The sequence below is a fragment of the Electrophorus electricus genome, chromosome 3 (genome assembly GCF_041902795.1).
Source record: "Electrophorus electricus isolate QZ-2024a chromosome 3, ASM4190279v1, whole genome shotgun sequence".
In the NCBI taxonomy this organism is placed as follows: Eukaryota; Metazoa; Chordata; class Actinopteri; order Gymnotiformes; family Gymnotidae; genus Electrophorus; species Electrophorus electricus.
The window spans coordinates 40,893,735-40,913,494 of record NC_137499.1 but is presented as its reverse complement, the minus strand read 5'-3'; the positions used below and the strand labels follow the sequence as shown (position 1 = coordinate 40,913,494).

General features: G+C 43.7%; 1 protein-coding gene across 1 annotated transcript; it reads left to right on the top strand.

The window, feature by feature from the left end:
• Positions 1 to 143: 143 nt before the first annotated feature.
• On the top strand, positions 144 to 19,746 carry LOC113588895 (CD209 antigen-like protein C). Its single transcript, XM_081711626.1, has 6 exons — positions 144 to 435; positions 16,017 to 16,115; positions 16,220 to 16,291; positions 16,425 to 16,561; positions 16,659 to 16,783; positions 17,643 to 19,746. The coding sequence occupies exons 1-6, from the start codon at positions 387 to 389 to the stop codon at positions 17,791 to 17,793; spliced, it is 633 nt and encodes a 210-aa protein (XP_081567752.1). The 5' UTR covers positions 144 to 386; the 3' UTR covers positions 17,794 to 19,746.
• Positions 19,747 to 19,760: the final 14 nt, after the last annotated feature.

Here is a 19,760-nt window from a genome sequence, read left to right as displayed (position 1 = left end):
TTCATTCCTTGTGTGCTTATTCCAGATTTCACTGCCATGGCGCACGCAACGCCCATGAAAGCGGCCAGGACTGGACACCTGCATGCGCCCTTACTGGGGCCTTCTGGCTTTATTTACCTCTTATTGTGCAAGGATGTGTGCGTGCTTCTGTAAACCCACGTTAAACCTGGGTTTAAGTTTTGTTTTGTTTTTATTCCAAAATGCTTGTGATCTGACGTACACCTTGTATTAACTGGCAATGCTAAATGAATTCTTAAAACCATTCAGTGCATCAAACCCTGGCTCTGAACAACCACACTAACCACTTCCACTAACTAGTTCCATTTTTGCATACAAAAACGGTCTAGAAAGTGTCAAACATCTGCTGTCTCCTCTTACTGTTCCTGATGACTCTGCAGGAGCATACCTACTCAAATGTTTTTCCACAGCAGAGAGGTAAGCTTGACGTTTTTACTCTTTCTGGGTTATGACTGGTCTTCAGCCTTCAGCCAAGCACAGTGGTGTTACGAGTCCTGAGACTACACCTACATATGCAGACGGAAAGTGTTAGCTGCTCGGAGAGCTGCCCCAACATAACGTCAAAAAATGCCTGCAAGTACTTTAAAATCCAGACGTCTGTTCAACACTAAAAGTGTAAAGTAAATGAATAGAACTAACACAAGAGAAAAGGGTCTAATTCACTGCCGCAATTCAAACTACCTAATGAGTTCTGTTTCTCTGGAAACACTTCTGTGCAGTGCTGAATATCTACAGCTCTTACTACTGTGCACTGAGTTACTCACCTGGAAATGGAATCTTCTTCAGGTTTTTATTGTAGTTTAGTAAAAAAGTATAGATAGTAGATCAAAATTATAGTGAAGACACTACAAAAGATTTTGAGAGAAACCAGACTTTGCCAATTGTTTGCACCTCCGTACAAAATGGCTTGTCTCTCAGGAAACCTTGTGTACTTCACCACAATCTTTCTGACTCACGCTCACCTCGCTCTCTATCTGCATATTTATATACATACATACGGGAACAGTCATCAGATACATCAACACCTACACTCTACCAGTCATCATATACATCAACACCTACACTCTACCAGTCATCACATACATCAACACCTACACACTACCAGTCATCAGACACATCAACACCTACACACTACCAGTCATCACATACATCAACACCTACACTCTACCAGTCATCACATACATCAACACCTACACTCTACCAGTCATCAGACACATCAACACCTACACTCTACCAGTCATCAGACACATCAACACCTACACACTACCAGTCATCAGACACATCAACACCTACACTCTACCAGTCATCACATACATCAACACGTACACTCTACCAGTCATCAGACACATCAACACCTACACTCTACCAGTCATCAGACACATCAACACCTACACTCTACCAGTCATCACATACATCAACACCTACACACTACCAGTCATCAGACACATCAACACCTACACACTACCAGTCATCACATACATCAACACCTACACTCTACCAGTCATCACATACATCAACACCTACACTCTACCAGTCATCAGACACATCAACACCTACACTCTACCAGTCATCAGACACATCAACACCTACACACTACCAGTCATCAGATACATCAACACCTACACTCTACCAGTCATCAGATACATCAACACCTACACTCTACCAGTCATCAGATACATCAACACCTACACTCTACCAGTCATCAGATACATCAACACCTACACTCTACCAGTCATCAGATACATCAACACGTACACTCTACCAGTCATCAGACACAACATCTACACTCTACCAGTCATCAGACACATCAACACCTACACTCTACCAGTCATCAGACACATCAACACCTACACACTACCAGTCATCAGACACATCAACACAACCAGTCATCAGACACATCAACACCTACACTCTACCAGTCATCACATACATCAACACCTACACTCTACCAGTCATCAGATACATCAACACCTACACACTACCAGTCATCAGATACATCAACACCTACACTCTACCAGTCATCAGATACATCAACACCTACACTCTACCAGTCATCAGATACATCAACACCTACACTCTACCAGTCATCAGACACATCAACACCTACACTCTACCAGTCATCACATACATCAACACCTACACTCTACCAGTCATCAGACACATCAACACCTACACACTACCAGTCATCACATACATCAACACATACACACTACCAGTCATCAGACACATCAACACCTACACACTACCAGTCATCAGACACATCAACACCTACACACTACCAGTCATCAGACACATCAACACCTACACACTACCAGTCATCACATACATCAACACCTACACTCTACCAGTCATCACATACATCAACACCTACACTCTACCAGTCATCACATACATCAACACCTACACTCTACCAGTCATCACATACATCAACACCTACACTCTACCAGTCATCACATACATCAACACCTACACTCTACCAGTCATCAGACACATCAACACCTACACTCTACCAGTCATCAGACACATCAACACCTACACACTACCAGTCATCAGACACATCAACACCTACACACTACCAGTCATCAGACACATCAACACCTACACTCTACCAGTCATCAGACACATCAACACCTACACTCTACCAGTCATCAGATACATCAACACCTACACTCTACCAGTCATCAGACACATCAACACCTACACACTACCAGTCATCAGACACATCAACACCTACACACTACGTCATCACATACATCAACACCTACACACTACCAGTCATCACATACATCAACACCTACACTCTACCAGGCATCACATACATCAACACCTACACTCTACCAGGCATCACATACATCAACACCTACACTCTACCAGGCATCACATACATCAACACCTACACTCTACCAGGCATCACATACATCAACACCTACACTCTACCAGGCATCACATACATCAACACCTACACTCTACCAGGCATCACATACATCAACACCTACACTCTACCAGGCATCACATACATCAACACCTACACTCTACCAGGCATCACATACATCAACATCTACACTCTACCAGGCATCACATACATCAACACCTACACTCTACCAGGCATCACATACATCAACACCTACACTCTACCAGGCATCACATACATCAACACCTACACTCTACCAGGCATCACATACATCAACACCTACACTCTACCAGGCATCACATACATCAACACCTACACTCTACCAGGCATCACATACATCAACACCTACACTCTACCAGGCATCACATACATCAACACCTACACTCTACCAGGCATCACATACATCAACACCTACACTCTACCAGGCATCACATACATCAACACCTACACTCTACCAGTCATCAGATACATCAACACGTACACTCTACCAGTCTATCAGACACAACATCTACACTCTACCAGTCATCAGACACATCAACACCTACACTCTACCAGTCATCAGACACATCAACACCTACACACTACCAGTCATCAGACACATCAACACAATCAGTCATCAGACACATCAACACCTACACTCTACCAGTCATCACATACATCAACACCTACACTCTACCAGTCATCAGACACATCAACACCTACACTCTACCAGTCATCACATACATCAACACCTACACTCTACCAGTCATCAGACACATCAACACCTACACACTACCAGTCATCACATACATCAACACATACACACTACCAGTCATCAGACACATCAACACCTACACACTACCAGTCATCAGACACATCAACACCTACACACTACCAGTCATCAGACACATCAACACCTACACACTACCAGTCATCACATACATCAACACCTACACTCTACCAGTCATCACATACATCAACACCTACACTCTACCAGTCATCACATACATCAACACCTACACTCTACCAGTCATCACATACATCAACACCTACACTCTACCAGTCATCAGACACATCAACACCTACACACTACCAGTCATCAGACACATCAACACCTACACACTACCAGTCATCAGACACATCAACACCTACACACTACCAGTCATCACATACATCAACACCTACACTCTACCAGTCATCACATACATCAACACCTACACTCTACCAGTCATCACATACATCAACACCTACACTCTACCAGTCATCACATACATCAACACCTACACTCTACCAGTCATCAGACACATCAACACCTACACACTACCAGTCATCAGACACATCAACACCTACACACTACCAGTCATCAGACACATCAACACCTACACTCTACCAGTCATCAGACACATCAACACCTACACTCTACCAGTCATCAGATACATCAACACCTACACTCTACCAGTCATCAGACACATCAACACCTACACACTACCAGTCATCAGACACATCAACACCTACACACTACGTCATCACATACATCAACACCTACACACTACCAGTCATCACATACATCAACACCTACACTCTACCAGGCATCACATACATCAACACCTACACTCTACCAGGCATCACATACATCAACACCTACACTCTACCAGGCATCACATACATCAACACCTACACTCTACCAGGCATCACATACATCAACACCTACACTCTACCAGGCATCACATACATCAACACCTACACTCTACCAGGCATCACATACATCAACACCTACACTCTACCAGGCATCACATACATCAACACCTACACTCTACCAGGCATCACATACATCAACACCTACACTCTACCAGGCATCACATACATCAACACCTACACTCTACCAGGCATCACATACATCAACACCTACACTCTACCAGGCATCACATACATCAACACCTACACTCTACCAGGCATCACATACATCAACACCTACACTCTACCAGGCATCACATACATCAACACCTACACTCTACCAGGCATCACATACATCAACACCTACACTCTACCAGGCATCACATACATCAACACCTACACTCTACCAGGCATCACATACATCAACACCTACACTCTACCAGGCATCACATACATCAACACCTACACTCTACCAGGCATCACATACATCAACACCTACACTCTACCAGGCATCACATACATCAACACCTACACTCTACCAGGCATCACATACATCAACACCTACACTCTACCAGGCATCACATACATCAACACCTACACTCTACCAGGCATCACATACATCAACACCTACACTCTACCAGGCATCACATACATCAACACCTACACTCTACCAGGCATCACATACATCAACACCTACACTCTACCAGGCATCACATACATCAACACCTACACTCTACCAGGCATCACATACATCAACACCTACACACTACCAGTCATCACATACATCAACACCTACACTCTACCAGTCATCAGATACATCAACACCTACACTCTACCAGTCATCAGACACATCAACACCTACACTCTACCAGTCATCAGACACATCAACACCTACACTCTACCAGTCATCAGACACATCAACACCTACACTCTACCAGTCATCAGACACATCAACACCTACACACTACCAGTCATCAGACACATCAACACCTACACTCTACCAGTCATCAGACACATCAACACCTACACTCTACCAGTCATCACATACATCAACACCTACACTCTACCAGTCATCACATACATCAACACCTACACTCTACCAGTCATCAGACATATCGGCACCTACACACTACCAGTCATCAGACACATCAACACAACCAGTCATCAGACACATCAACACCTACACACTACCAGTCATCAGACACATCAACACCTACACTCTACCAGTCATCACATACATCAACACCTACACTCTACCAGTCATCACATACATCAACACCTACACTCTACCAGTCATCAGACATATCGGCACCTACACACTACCAGTCATCAGACACATCAACACAACCAGTCATCAGACACATCAACACCTACACTCTACCAGTCATCAGACACATCAACACCTACACTCTACCAGTCATCAGACACATCAACACCTACACTCTACCAGGCATCACATACATCAACACCTACACTCTACCAGTCATCACATACATCAACACCTACACTCTACCAGTCATCACATACATCAACACCTACACTCTACCAGTCATCACATACATCAACACCTACACTCTACCAGTCATCAGACATATCGGCACCTACACACTACCAGTCATCAGACACATCAACACAACCAGTCATCAGACACATCAACACCTACACACTACCAGTCATCAGACACATCAACACCTACACTCTACCAGTCATCACATACATCAACACCTACACTCTACCAGTCATCACATACATCAACACCTACACTCTACCAGTCATCAGACATATCGGCACCTACACACTACCAGTCATCAGACACATCAACACAACCAGTCATCAGACACATCAACACCTACACACTACCAGTCATCAGACACATCAACACCTACTCACTACCAGTCATCAGACACATCAACACCTACACACTACCAGTCATCAGACACATCAACACCTACACACTACCAGTCATCAGACACATCAACACCTACACACTACCAGTCATCAGACACATCAACACCTACACACTACCAGTCATCAGACACATCAACACCTACACACTACCAGTCATCAGACACATCAACACCTACACACTACCAGTCATCAGATAAATCAACACCTACACTCTACCAGTCATCAGACACATCAACGCCTACACACTACCAGTCATCATATCCATCAACGCCTACACACTACCAGTCATCAGACACATCAACGCCTACACTCTACCAGTCATCACATACATCAACGCCTACACTCTACCAGTCATCATACACATCAACACATACACACTACCAGTCATCACATACATCAACACCTACACACTTCCAGTCATCACATACATCAACACCTACACACTTCCAGTCATCAGACATATCGGCACCTACACACTACCAGTCATCAGACACATCAACACAACCAGTCATCAGACACATCAACACCTACACACTACCAGTCATCAGACACATCAACACCTACACTCTACCAGTCATCACATACATCAACACCTACACTCTACCAGTCATCACATACATCAACACCTACACTCTACCAGTCATCAGACATATCGGCACCTACACACTACCAGTCATCAGACACATCAACACAACCAGTCATCAGACACATCAACACCTACACTCTACCAGTCATCAGACACATCAACACCTACACACTACCAGTCATCAGACACATCAACACCTACACTCTACCAGTCATCAGACACATCAACACCTACACTCTACCAGGCATCACATACATCAACACCTACACTCTACCAGTCATCACATACATCAACACCTACACTCTACCAGTCATCACATACATCAACACCTACACTCTACCAGTCATCAGACACATCAACACCTACACACTACCAGTCATCAGACACATCAACACCTACACACTACCAGTCATCAGACACATCAACACCTACACTCTACCAGTCATCAGACACATCAACACCTACACTCTACCAGTCATCAGATACATCAACACCTACACTCTACCAGTCATCAGACACATCAACACCTACACACTACCAGTCATCAGACACATCAACACCTACACACTACGTCATCACATACATCAACACCTACACACTACCAGTCATCACATACATCAACACCTACACTCTACCAGGCATCACATACATCAACACCTACACTCTACCAGGCATCACATACATCAACACCTACACTCTACCAGGCATCACATACATCAACACCTACACTCTACCAGGCATCACATACATCAACACCTACACTCTACCAGGCATCACATACATCAACACCTACACTCTACCAGGCATCACATACATCAACACCTACACTCTACCAGGCATCACATACATCAACACCTACACTCTACCAGGCATCACATACATCAACACCTACACTCTACCAGGCATCACATACATCAACACCTACACTCTACCAGGCATCACATACATCAACACCTACACTCTACCAGGCATCACATACATCAACACCTACACTCTACCAGGCATCACATACATCAACACCTACACTCTACCAGGCATCACATACATCAACACCTACACTCTACCAGGCATCACATACATCAACACCTACACTCTACCAGGCATCACATACATCAACACCTACACTCTACCAGGCATCACATACATCAACACCTACACTCTACCAGGCATCACATACATCAACACCTACACTCTACCAGGCATCACATACATCAACACCTACACTCTACCAGGCATCACATACATCAACACCTACACTCTACCAGGCATCACATACATCAACACCTACACTCTACCAGGCATCACATACATCAACACCTACACTCTACCAGGCATCACATACATCAACACCTACACTCTACCAGGCATCACATACATCAACACCTACACTCTACCAGGCATCACATACATCAACACCTACACTCTACCAGGCATCACATACATCAACACCTACACTCTACCAGGCATCACATACATCAACACCTACACACTACCAGTCATCACATACATCAACACCTACACTCTACCAGTCATCAGATACATCAACACCTACACTCTACCAGTCATCAGACACATCAACACCTACACTCTACCAGTCATCAGACACATCAACACCTACACTCTACCAGTCATCAGACACATCAACACCTACACACTACCAGTCATCAGACACATCAACACCTACACTCTACCAGTCATCAGACACATCAACACCTACACTCTACCAGGCATCACATACATCAACACCTACACTCTACCAGTCATCACATACATCAACACCTACACTCTACCAGTCATCACATACATCAACACCTACACTCTACCAGTCATCAGACATATCGGCACCTACACACTACCAGTCATCAGACACATCAACACAACCAGTCATCAGACACATCAACACCTACACACTACCAGTCATCAGACACATCAACACCTACACTCTACCAGTCATCACATACATCAACACCTACACTCTACCAGTCATCACATACATCAACACCTACACTCTACCAGTCATCAGACATATCGGCACCTACACACTACCAGTCATCAGACACATCAACACAACCAGTCATCAGACACATCAACACCTACACTCTACCAGTCATCAGACACATCAACACCTACACTCTACCAGTCATCAGACACATCAACACCTACACTCTACCAGGCATCACATACATCAACACCTACACTCTACCAGTCATCACATACATCAACACCTACACTCTACCAGTCATCACATACATCAACACCTACACTCTACCAGTCATCACATACATCAACACCTACACTCTACCAGTCATCAGACATATCGGCACCTACACACTACCAGTCATCAGACACATCAACACAACCAGTCATCAGACACATCAACACCTACACACTACCAGTCATCAGACACATCAACACCTACACTCTACCAGTCATCACATACATCAACACCTACACTCTACCAGTCATCACATACATCAACACCTACACTCTACCAGTCATCAGACATATCGGCACCTACACACTACCAGTCATCAGACACATCAACACAACCAGTCATCAGACACATCAACACCTACACACTACCAGTCATCAGACACATCAACACCTACTCACTACCAGTCATCAGACACATCAACACCTACACACTACCAGTCATCAGACACATCAACACCTACACACTACCAGTCATCAGACACATCAACACCTACACACTACCAGTCATCAGACACATCAACACCTACACACTACCAGTCATCAGACACATCAACACCTACACACTACCAGTCATCAGACACATCAACACCTACACACTACCAGTCATCAGATAAATCAACACCTACACTCTACCAGTCATCAGACACATCAACGCCTACACACTACCAGTCATCATATCCATCAACGCCTACACACTACCAGTCATCAGACACATCAACGCCTACACTCTACCAGTCATCACATACATCAACGCCTACACTCTACCAGTCATCATACACATCAACACATACACACTACCAGTCATCACATACATCAACACCTACACACTTCCAGTCATCACATACATCAACACCTACACACTTCCAGTCATCAGACATATCGGCACCTACACACTACCAGTCATCAGACACATCAACACAACCAGTCATCAGACACATCAACACCTACACACTACCAGTCATCAGACACATCAACACCTACACTCTACCAGTCATCACATACATCAACACCTACACTCTACCAGTCATCACATACATCAACACCTACACTCTACCAGTCATCAGACATATCGGCACCTACACACTACCAGTCATCAGACACATCAACACAACCAGTCATCAGACACATCAACACCTACACTCTACCAGTCATCAGACACATCAACACCTACACACTACCAGTCATCAGACACATCAACACCTACACTCTACCAGTCATCAGACACATCAACACCTACACTCTACCAGGCATCACATACATCAACACCTACACTCTACCAGTCATCACATACATCAACACCTACACTCTACCAGTCATCACATACATCAACACCTACACTCTACCAGTCATCACATACATCAACACCTACACTCTACCAGTCATCAGACATATCGGCACCTACACACTACCAGTCATCAGACACATCAACACAACCAGTCATCAGACATATCAACACCTACACACTACCAGTCATCAGACACATCAACACCTACACTCTACCAGTCATCACATACATCAACACCTACACTCTACCAGTCATCACATACATCAACACCTACACTCTACCAGTCATCAGACATATCGGCACCTACACACTACCAGTCATCAGACACATCAACACAACCAGTCATCAGACACATCAACACCTACACACTACCAGTCATCAGACACATCAACACCTACTCACTACCAGTCATCAGACACATCAACACCTACACACTACCAGTCATCAGACACATCAACACCTACACACTACCAGTCATCAGACACATCAACACCTACACACTACCAGTCATCAGACACATCAACACCTACACACTACCAGTCATCAGACACATCAACACCTACACACTACCAGTCATCAGACACATCAACACCTACACACTACCAGTCATCAGACACATCAACACCTACACACTACCAGTCATCAGATAAATCAACACCTACACTCTACCAGTCATCAGACACATCAACGCCTACACACTACCAGTCATCATATCCATCAACGCCTACACACTACCAGTCATCAGACACATCAACGCCTACACTCTACCAGTCATCACATACATCAACGCCTACACTCTACCAGTCATCATACACATCAACACATACACACTACCAGTCATCACATACATCAACACCTACACACTTCCAGTCATCACATACATCAACACCTACACACTTCCAGTCATCACATACATCAACACCTACACACTACCAGTCATCACATACATCAACACCTACACACTACCAGTCATCACATACATCAACACCTACACACTACCAGTCATCACATACATCAACACCTACACACTACCAGTCATCACATACATCAACACCTACACACTACCAGTCATCACATACATCAACACCTACACTCTACCAGTCATCACATACATCAACACCTACACTCTACCAGGCATCACATACATCAACACCTACACTCTACCAGTCATCACATACATCAACACCTACACTCTACCAGTCATCACATACATCAACACCTACACTCTACCAGGCATCACATACATCAACACCTACACTCTACCAGGCATCACATACATCAACACCTACACTCTACCAGGCATCACATACATCAACACCTACACTCTACCAGGCATCACATACATCAACACCTACACTCTACCAGGCATCAGATACATCAACACCTACACTCTACCAGTCATCAGATACATCAACACCTACACTCTACCAGTCATCAGATACATCAACACCTACACTCTACCAGTCATCAAATACATCAACACCTACACTCTACCAGTCATCAGACACATCAACACCTACACTCTACCAGTCATCAGACACATCAACACCTACACTCTACCAGTCATCAGACACATCAACACCTACACACTACCAGTCATCAGACACATCAACACCTACACACTACCAGTCATCACATACATCAACACCTACACTCTACCAGTCATCACATACATCAACACCTACACTCTACCAGTCATCACATACATCAACACCTACACTCTACCAGTCATCAAATACATCAACACCTACACTCTACCAGTCATCAGACACATCAACACCTACACTCTACCAGTCATCAGACACATCAACACCTACACTCTACCAGTCATCAGACACATCAACACCTACACACTACCAGTCATCAGACACATCAACACCTACACACTACCAGTCATCACATACATCAACACCTACACTCTACCAGTCATCACATACATCAACACCTACACTCTACCAGTCATCACATACATCAACACCTACACTCTACCAGTCATCACATACATCAACACCTACACTCTACCAGGCATCACATACATCAACACCTACACTCTACCAGGCATCACATACATCAACACCTACACTCTACCAGGCATCACATACATCAACACCTACACTCTACCAGGCATCACATACATCAACACCTACACTCTACCAGGCATCACATACATCAACACCTACACTCTACCAGGCATCACATACATCAACACCTACACTCTACCAGGCATCACATACATCAACACCTACACTCTACCAGGCATCACATACATCAACACCTACACTCTACCAGGCATCACATACATCAACACCTACACTCTACCAGGCATCACATACATCAACACCTACACTCTACCAGGCATCACATACATCAACACCTACACTCTACCAGGCATCACATACATCAACACCTACACTCTACCAGGCATCACATACATCAACACCTACACTCTACCAGGCATCACATACATCAACACCTACACTCTACCAGGCATCACATACATCAACACCTACACTCTACCAGGCATCACATACATCAACACCTACACTCTACCAGGCATCACATACATCAACACCTACACTCTACCAGGCATCACATACATCAACACCTACACTCTACCAGTCATCAGATACATCAACACCTACACTCTACCAGTCATCAGACACATCAACACCTACACTCTACCAGTCATCAGACACATCAACACCTACACTCTACCAGTCATCAGACACATCAACACCTACACACTACCAGTCATCAGACACATCAACACCTACACACTACCAGTCATCAGACACATCAACACCTACACTCTACCAGGCATCAGACACATCAACACCTACACTCTACCAGGCATCACATACATCAACACCTACACTCTACCAGGCATCACATACATCAACACCTACACTCTACCAGGCATCACATACATCAACACCTACACTCTACCAGGCATCACATACATCAACACCTACACTCTACCAGTCATCACATACATCAACACCTACACTCTACCAGTCATCACATACATCAACACCTACACTCTACCAGTCATCACATACATCAACACCTACACTCTACCAGTCATCAGACATATCGGCACCTACACACTACCAGTCATCAGACACATCAACACAACCAGTCATCAGACACATCAACACCTACACACTACCAGTCATCAGACACATCAACACCTACACTCTACCAGTCATCAGACACATCAACACCTACACTCTACCAGTCATCAGACACATCAACACCTACACTCTACCAGTCATCAGACACATCAACACCTACACTCTACCAGTCATCAGACACATCAACACCTACACACTACCAGTCATCAGACACATCAACACCTACACACTACCAGTCATCAGACACATCAACACCTACACACTACCAGTCATCAGACACATCAACACCTACACTCTACCAGTCATCAGACACATCAACACCTACACTCTACCAGGCATCACATACATCAACACCTACACTCTACCAGTCATCACATACATCAACACCTACACTCTACCAGTCATCAGACACATCGGCACCTACACACTACCAGTCATCAGACACATCAACACAACCAGTCATCAGACACATCAACACCTACACTCTACCAGTCATCAGACACATCAACACAACCAGTCATCAGACACATCAACACCTACACTCTACCAGTCATCAGATACATCAACACCTACACTCTACCAGTCATCACATACATCAACACCTACACTCTACCAGTCATCAGACACATCGGCACCTACACACTACCAGTCATCAGACACATCAACACAACCAGTCATCAGACACATCAACACCTACACTCTACCAGTCATCAGACACATCAACACCTACACACTACCAGTCATCAGACACATCAACACCTACTCACTACCAGTCATCAGACACATCAACACCTACTCACTACCAGTCATCAGACACATCAACGCCTACTCACTACCAGTCATCAGACACATCAACACCTACACACTACCAGTCATCAGACACATCAACACCTACTCACTACCAGTCATCAGACACATCAACACCTACACACTACCAGTCATCAGACACATCAACACCTACACACTACCAGTCATCAGATACATCAACACCTACACACTACCAGTCATCAGACACATCAACACCTACACACTACCAGTCATCAGACAAATCAACACCTACACTCTACCAGTCATCAGACACATCAACGCCTACACACTACCAGTCATCAGATACATCAACGCCTACACACTACCAGTCATCATATCCATCAACGCCTACACACTACCAGTCATCAGACACATCAACGCCTACACTCTACCAGTCATCACATACATCAACGCCTACACACTTCCAGTCATCACATACATCAACGCCTACACACTTCCAGTCATCACATACATCAACGCCTACACACTTCCAGTCATCACATACATCAACACCTACACTCTACCAGTCATCACATACATCAACACCTACACTCTACCAGTCATCACATACATCAACACCTACACTCTACCAGTCATCACATACATCAACACCTACACTCTACCAGTCATCACATACATCAACACCTACACTCTACCAGTCATCACATACATCAACACCTACACTCTACCAGTCATCACATACATCAACACCTACACTCTACCAGTCATCACATACATCAACACCTACACACTACCAGTCATCAGATATATCAACAGGAGGAGGGCCGAGAACCAGTGAACGTCAGAGCCACTATCCAGGATGAAACAACCAAGATCCAGGAGTACACCAGGATGATGGCCCTAAGTAATGAAGTGCTTAGTGAGAACCTCAGATAGCCAGAGACACAGTAGTGATGAATAAACAGCAGAAGAGGGCTGTAGTGATAGGTGTGGTGATCCCGAGTGAATGTAACATCAGGAAAAAGGGACACGAGACGCTTGCGAAATACCAAGAGCTGGAAAAGATGTGAAAGGTGAATACAACAGTGGTTCCTGTGATAATCAGAGCACTATGGGCCGTGATTCCCAAACTGGGAGAATGACTCCAGCAGATCCCAGCAACATCATCTGAGCTCTCCGTCCAGATAGGTGCAGTCCTGGGAACAGCTAAGACACTAAACAGGACTCTCAAGATCCCAGACCTGAGCCTGAACAAAAAAGACAATGAAATGAATAAATATTAGTTTCCACAGAAACAGCGTTTGAGGTCCTTCATCAGTGCTATCTCCGTCTCTGTTACACACACACACTGGTCACAGGTCTCTTTCCACTCACTCTCCCTGGTCCGTTGGTTTGTGTTGTGTTATTTACATTAGAATGCTGTCTGGATGCAGAGGCCAGATGAGAGTTCAGCTCAGTTATTGTCTCTGTATAGTTGGAACAGGGAGGTGTTCACTCACTGTCTGATGATGCACCTCTACACATAACTGTGTTTTGCAGATAAGCAGCAGGTAGAAGATAAGAGAAGATGGCTGGTGATGGCTCTCTCTGTTCTTCTCATCCTCTCTCTCCTGTTCGGTGCGGTAATGACATATTTATGTACGTGTCCAGGGGGGCAAAAAAGGGCACCCTGCTGTGTTAATATGCAACAGAAACTACAGTGTTGTCAGAAGATGCACTCACAATTTTCTTTTAAATTTAAGACTGTAAAATGAAACTGACCCAAGATACTTCGCCTGTGTTGCCTTTGCAAAGTACGACATGCTCATGTGGAGGTGTGTGTGCTACAGACAGACTTACAGTAAAACAACGCACGTGTAACTATCAGTCATTCAAATACAGATACATTCTCTAGATGTACTGTTTACATTTTTAATCTCCAACATTATTATTATCTTCTGCATTCAGAAATAATGGAGATGAAGGTTCAGGACAAAGACCGATTATATGTTTTCTCCGAAATCAAAATGAGCTGGAACTCCAGTAGGATGTGCTGCCAGGAACTGGGAGGAGACCTGGCCATCGTCAACAGCCGAGAAGAACATGTAGGATGCAACAACAAAACTGCAAATGCATTCCTTAATTCCTCAGCTAATCGTGTTCTCTGACTCCAGCCTTCTGCCTGATTGGTCTGTCTGCCAGGAATTCCTTGCTGGTCAGGTGGAGAGTATTGGCGAGTCGGATCACTACTGGATTGGCCTGACGGATGCCCAGAGTGAGGGGATGTGGCTTTGGGTTGATCACTCACCCCTTTTAGAGAATCTGACGTAAGTTCATTGGCGTTTCCTCAGAAAGCTTGTGCTGAATAAAGGTAATGTCTTTATTTTCTTATGAAAGCAATACTTTATTCAAAATATTTGTATATTTACTTGATCAACTTTAAAAACCTCCCCAGAAGCGCACCTTTGCACAAATCCCTGAGTTACTGTGAAACTCTGCATTCCAAAATCCTCACATTTCTCTAAATATGTTGAAAACCTCATTCATTTAACACTTTTAACTCATTTGTTTAAGGAAGTCCTGTCTGGTGGCACTAGCTGATGCAGTAGGGCTAGTTAGTTCATTACTTTGGTTAGCAGCACTGCTCAGTGCAGGACACCTGACAACGACATGGTTACCACTGTCCTGATTGTCCTGAAGAGGGAATTAAGTCCACATTAGAATGGAAACTTCACCGTCGCCACCTACTGGTTCACGAGTGAATGTGTAGGCCAACGTTAAAACTGCACAACGCTCGATCTATCAAGCTATCTCTCTTTTTCTTTACTTACTACAGTCAAAATACTGGGGCAAAAATATTATGGAAACCTAAGAAATTAAAATGACTGACAAACAAAGGCTAGGAAACTGCAGAGATGATAATGAGATGATAATTGGGATTTTGGGATATCAACATGGCACAAGAGTTGGATGGGGAGATCCACTCTGATGGCATCAGAGACATGTGACTGATGACACCATAAAAACGTTTTTCCCGCTCATCACAAGGAGATCTTGATACACTACCGTGTTTTAGTTGTCCCACATGGCGTATCGTATCTTAGAAGCTGCCAGTAGCCTAACACAGTCTGTGGTGATGTGACACCATGTTTCTGTGGCAAGCCCATCTGGTTTCTCCTTCTGAAGGTGGTGGAAGTATGTTCCAGACGACTGGAAAGAACACGACCCGTCGGGAGAAGACTGTGTCATTTATGTTGGTGGGAAATGGGCCGATGTGTCCTGTTCAAGCTCAGAAAGGAGAATCTGTGAGCTCCCTCACACTTCAGATACTCCGTGACCCCTCACGACAACGTCTCCTATGCTAAACATCCCCGATGTATATTTCTTTAACTAGGCTACAAATGACCTGAGTCATTTGATTGCATAAATGTTTAAGATGCTTAAATGTATGTGGACACCTGCCTGTCATGCCCATATAAGATGGTGGACATAAAATTCCTCCAAGACAGCCTGATTCTGTCTTGGTTTCAGTGTAGAATACAGAGCTGTTTTAACTGGTACCACTTAAGACATGTGATATCTTGACACTGAGAGACAGACCTACATGTCTTGTAACCTCGAGTAGATCTTGCCAAGCAAAGTTTATCTGTCCATCTCAAAAGTACAATATTGACACACAAGCTATATTTACTGTATAAGGCCTGCAATTGTGATCAATGCCAAATCTTGTTTATGAAGAAATCTGGATTAAGACCTGAAATAAATTAAGACGATAAAGTGCCTGCTTTGAAGAATTTTTCACAAGTGCTGAAAGCAGCTTTACGAAATAAAGTGATTTGAAAATTAAATGTACTGCTGCAAGACCATGTTAAACGTGACTCGAATTTAACAGATATAACACAAAAAACAGGCCGAGCACAATACCAGAACAGCAAAAGCAATATAACGAAACTTATATTAATCGATATATATATATTCATTACTCAACTCATTATACAGCGCCTATAAATATATGATGCATATTAACTATACGTTTAGAGTTAATAACATGGCCCGTGGCAACACAGGCCTTCAACAGTAAATGTTCCCTCAGACCAGCTCAGATGCTGAAGACACACAGCAGACGTGTGTAGCTGAGCTCAACTTGAACACACCGTTACGTATTGATTTGCAGGAGCGGAATGGATGCCCCGTCACACTGGACGTGTATTTAGAAGTGCTTTTACAGTAGTAACATTCACTACACGCTTCCAGCCAACATTTGAGCTTTGGTCAGGACTCACAGCACTGCCAGGACAGGCAGCTGCAGAGGACACCATGTGCAGGCTTTTTGTACTAAAGCGATAAAAACAAATTAAAATTGACTAGGAAATGCAACCTACTAGAGTTGGTTTACCTAATACAGTGGTTACTCAGGGCACGTGTCCTTTACTTTTCGCTTATTAAGGTGTTTTATTGTTCTGTGTATACTTGATTTAGATGTTATTTTATTAAGATATTATTTTATGATTTATTTATAGCAGTGGGAGACACAGCCCATACACTTCACTGCATCTCAACTTACACATGCACATGGACAATAACTTTTAACTCGATCTTATCAGATAAAGACATGACTGATCCCAGATGGGTGATTTGGTTGTAACAGTGTGACACATGCAGAAACCGTTTCAGAGGTGCACATGTGCTGAGGAGACTGGAGTTCTGCCTCTCTGACGGGACCTGATATAAGACCTTTTAAACAGTGAGCACCAGTTACTAAATGCTAAGTGATATAGTACATATGTCCTGTCCTAGTAGCTCATTTAGCATTTAAAACAGAGAACAACAGCAGAGCCAACTGTGAAAACTCGGATCTCAAGTTCAAGTTTAAGTTTGGTTTATTTGTCACATACATAGACATACACCGTATAACTCACAGTCAAATGATTTGAGTGCTCTGTCCAAACTGAAGAGAAAATACAGGGGTGTATAGGGAAATATTTATCTATATATATACAAAATATATTAACAATGTATGTACAATATATGTATAATATGTTTATATACACAATGTACAATGTATATATGGATATGTATAAGTGTATGTACACAATGTAGTTCCAGCTTACAATTACATTTTTTATATTCTTATATATTTCATTGTTGCCCATTAAAATGGTGGCGGAGAGATGCACTTAGCATGTATTTGCCATGTTAAAATCAGGTGTGTGTGTGTGCGTGTTTTGCTCACTAGACCTCTTCCTTAAAGGACTGCACCACGTGCCTCCAGGCCGTTTGTCCCTTTGTTCTCACCTCACGCTT

What these genes read in the sequence shown, in the direction of transcription:
- LOC113588895 (XM_081711626.1), top strand. Translation starts at nt 387, where the DNA reads ATGACTCTGCAGGAGCATACCTACTCAAATGTTTTTCCACAGCAGAGA. An exon ending in TGCGGTAATGACATATTTAT is followed by an intron (nt 16,116 to 16,219) that starts GTACGTGTCCAG and finishes TTTAAATTTAAG; the next exon opens with ACTGTAAAATGAAACTGACC. An exon ending in TCAACAGCCGAGAAGAACAT is followed by an intron (nt 16,562 to 16,658) that starts GTAGGATGCAAC and finishes TCTGTCTGCCAG; the next exon opens with GAATTCCTTGCTGGTCAGGT.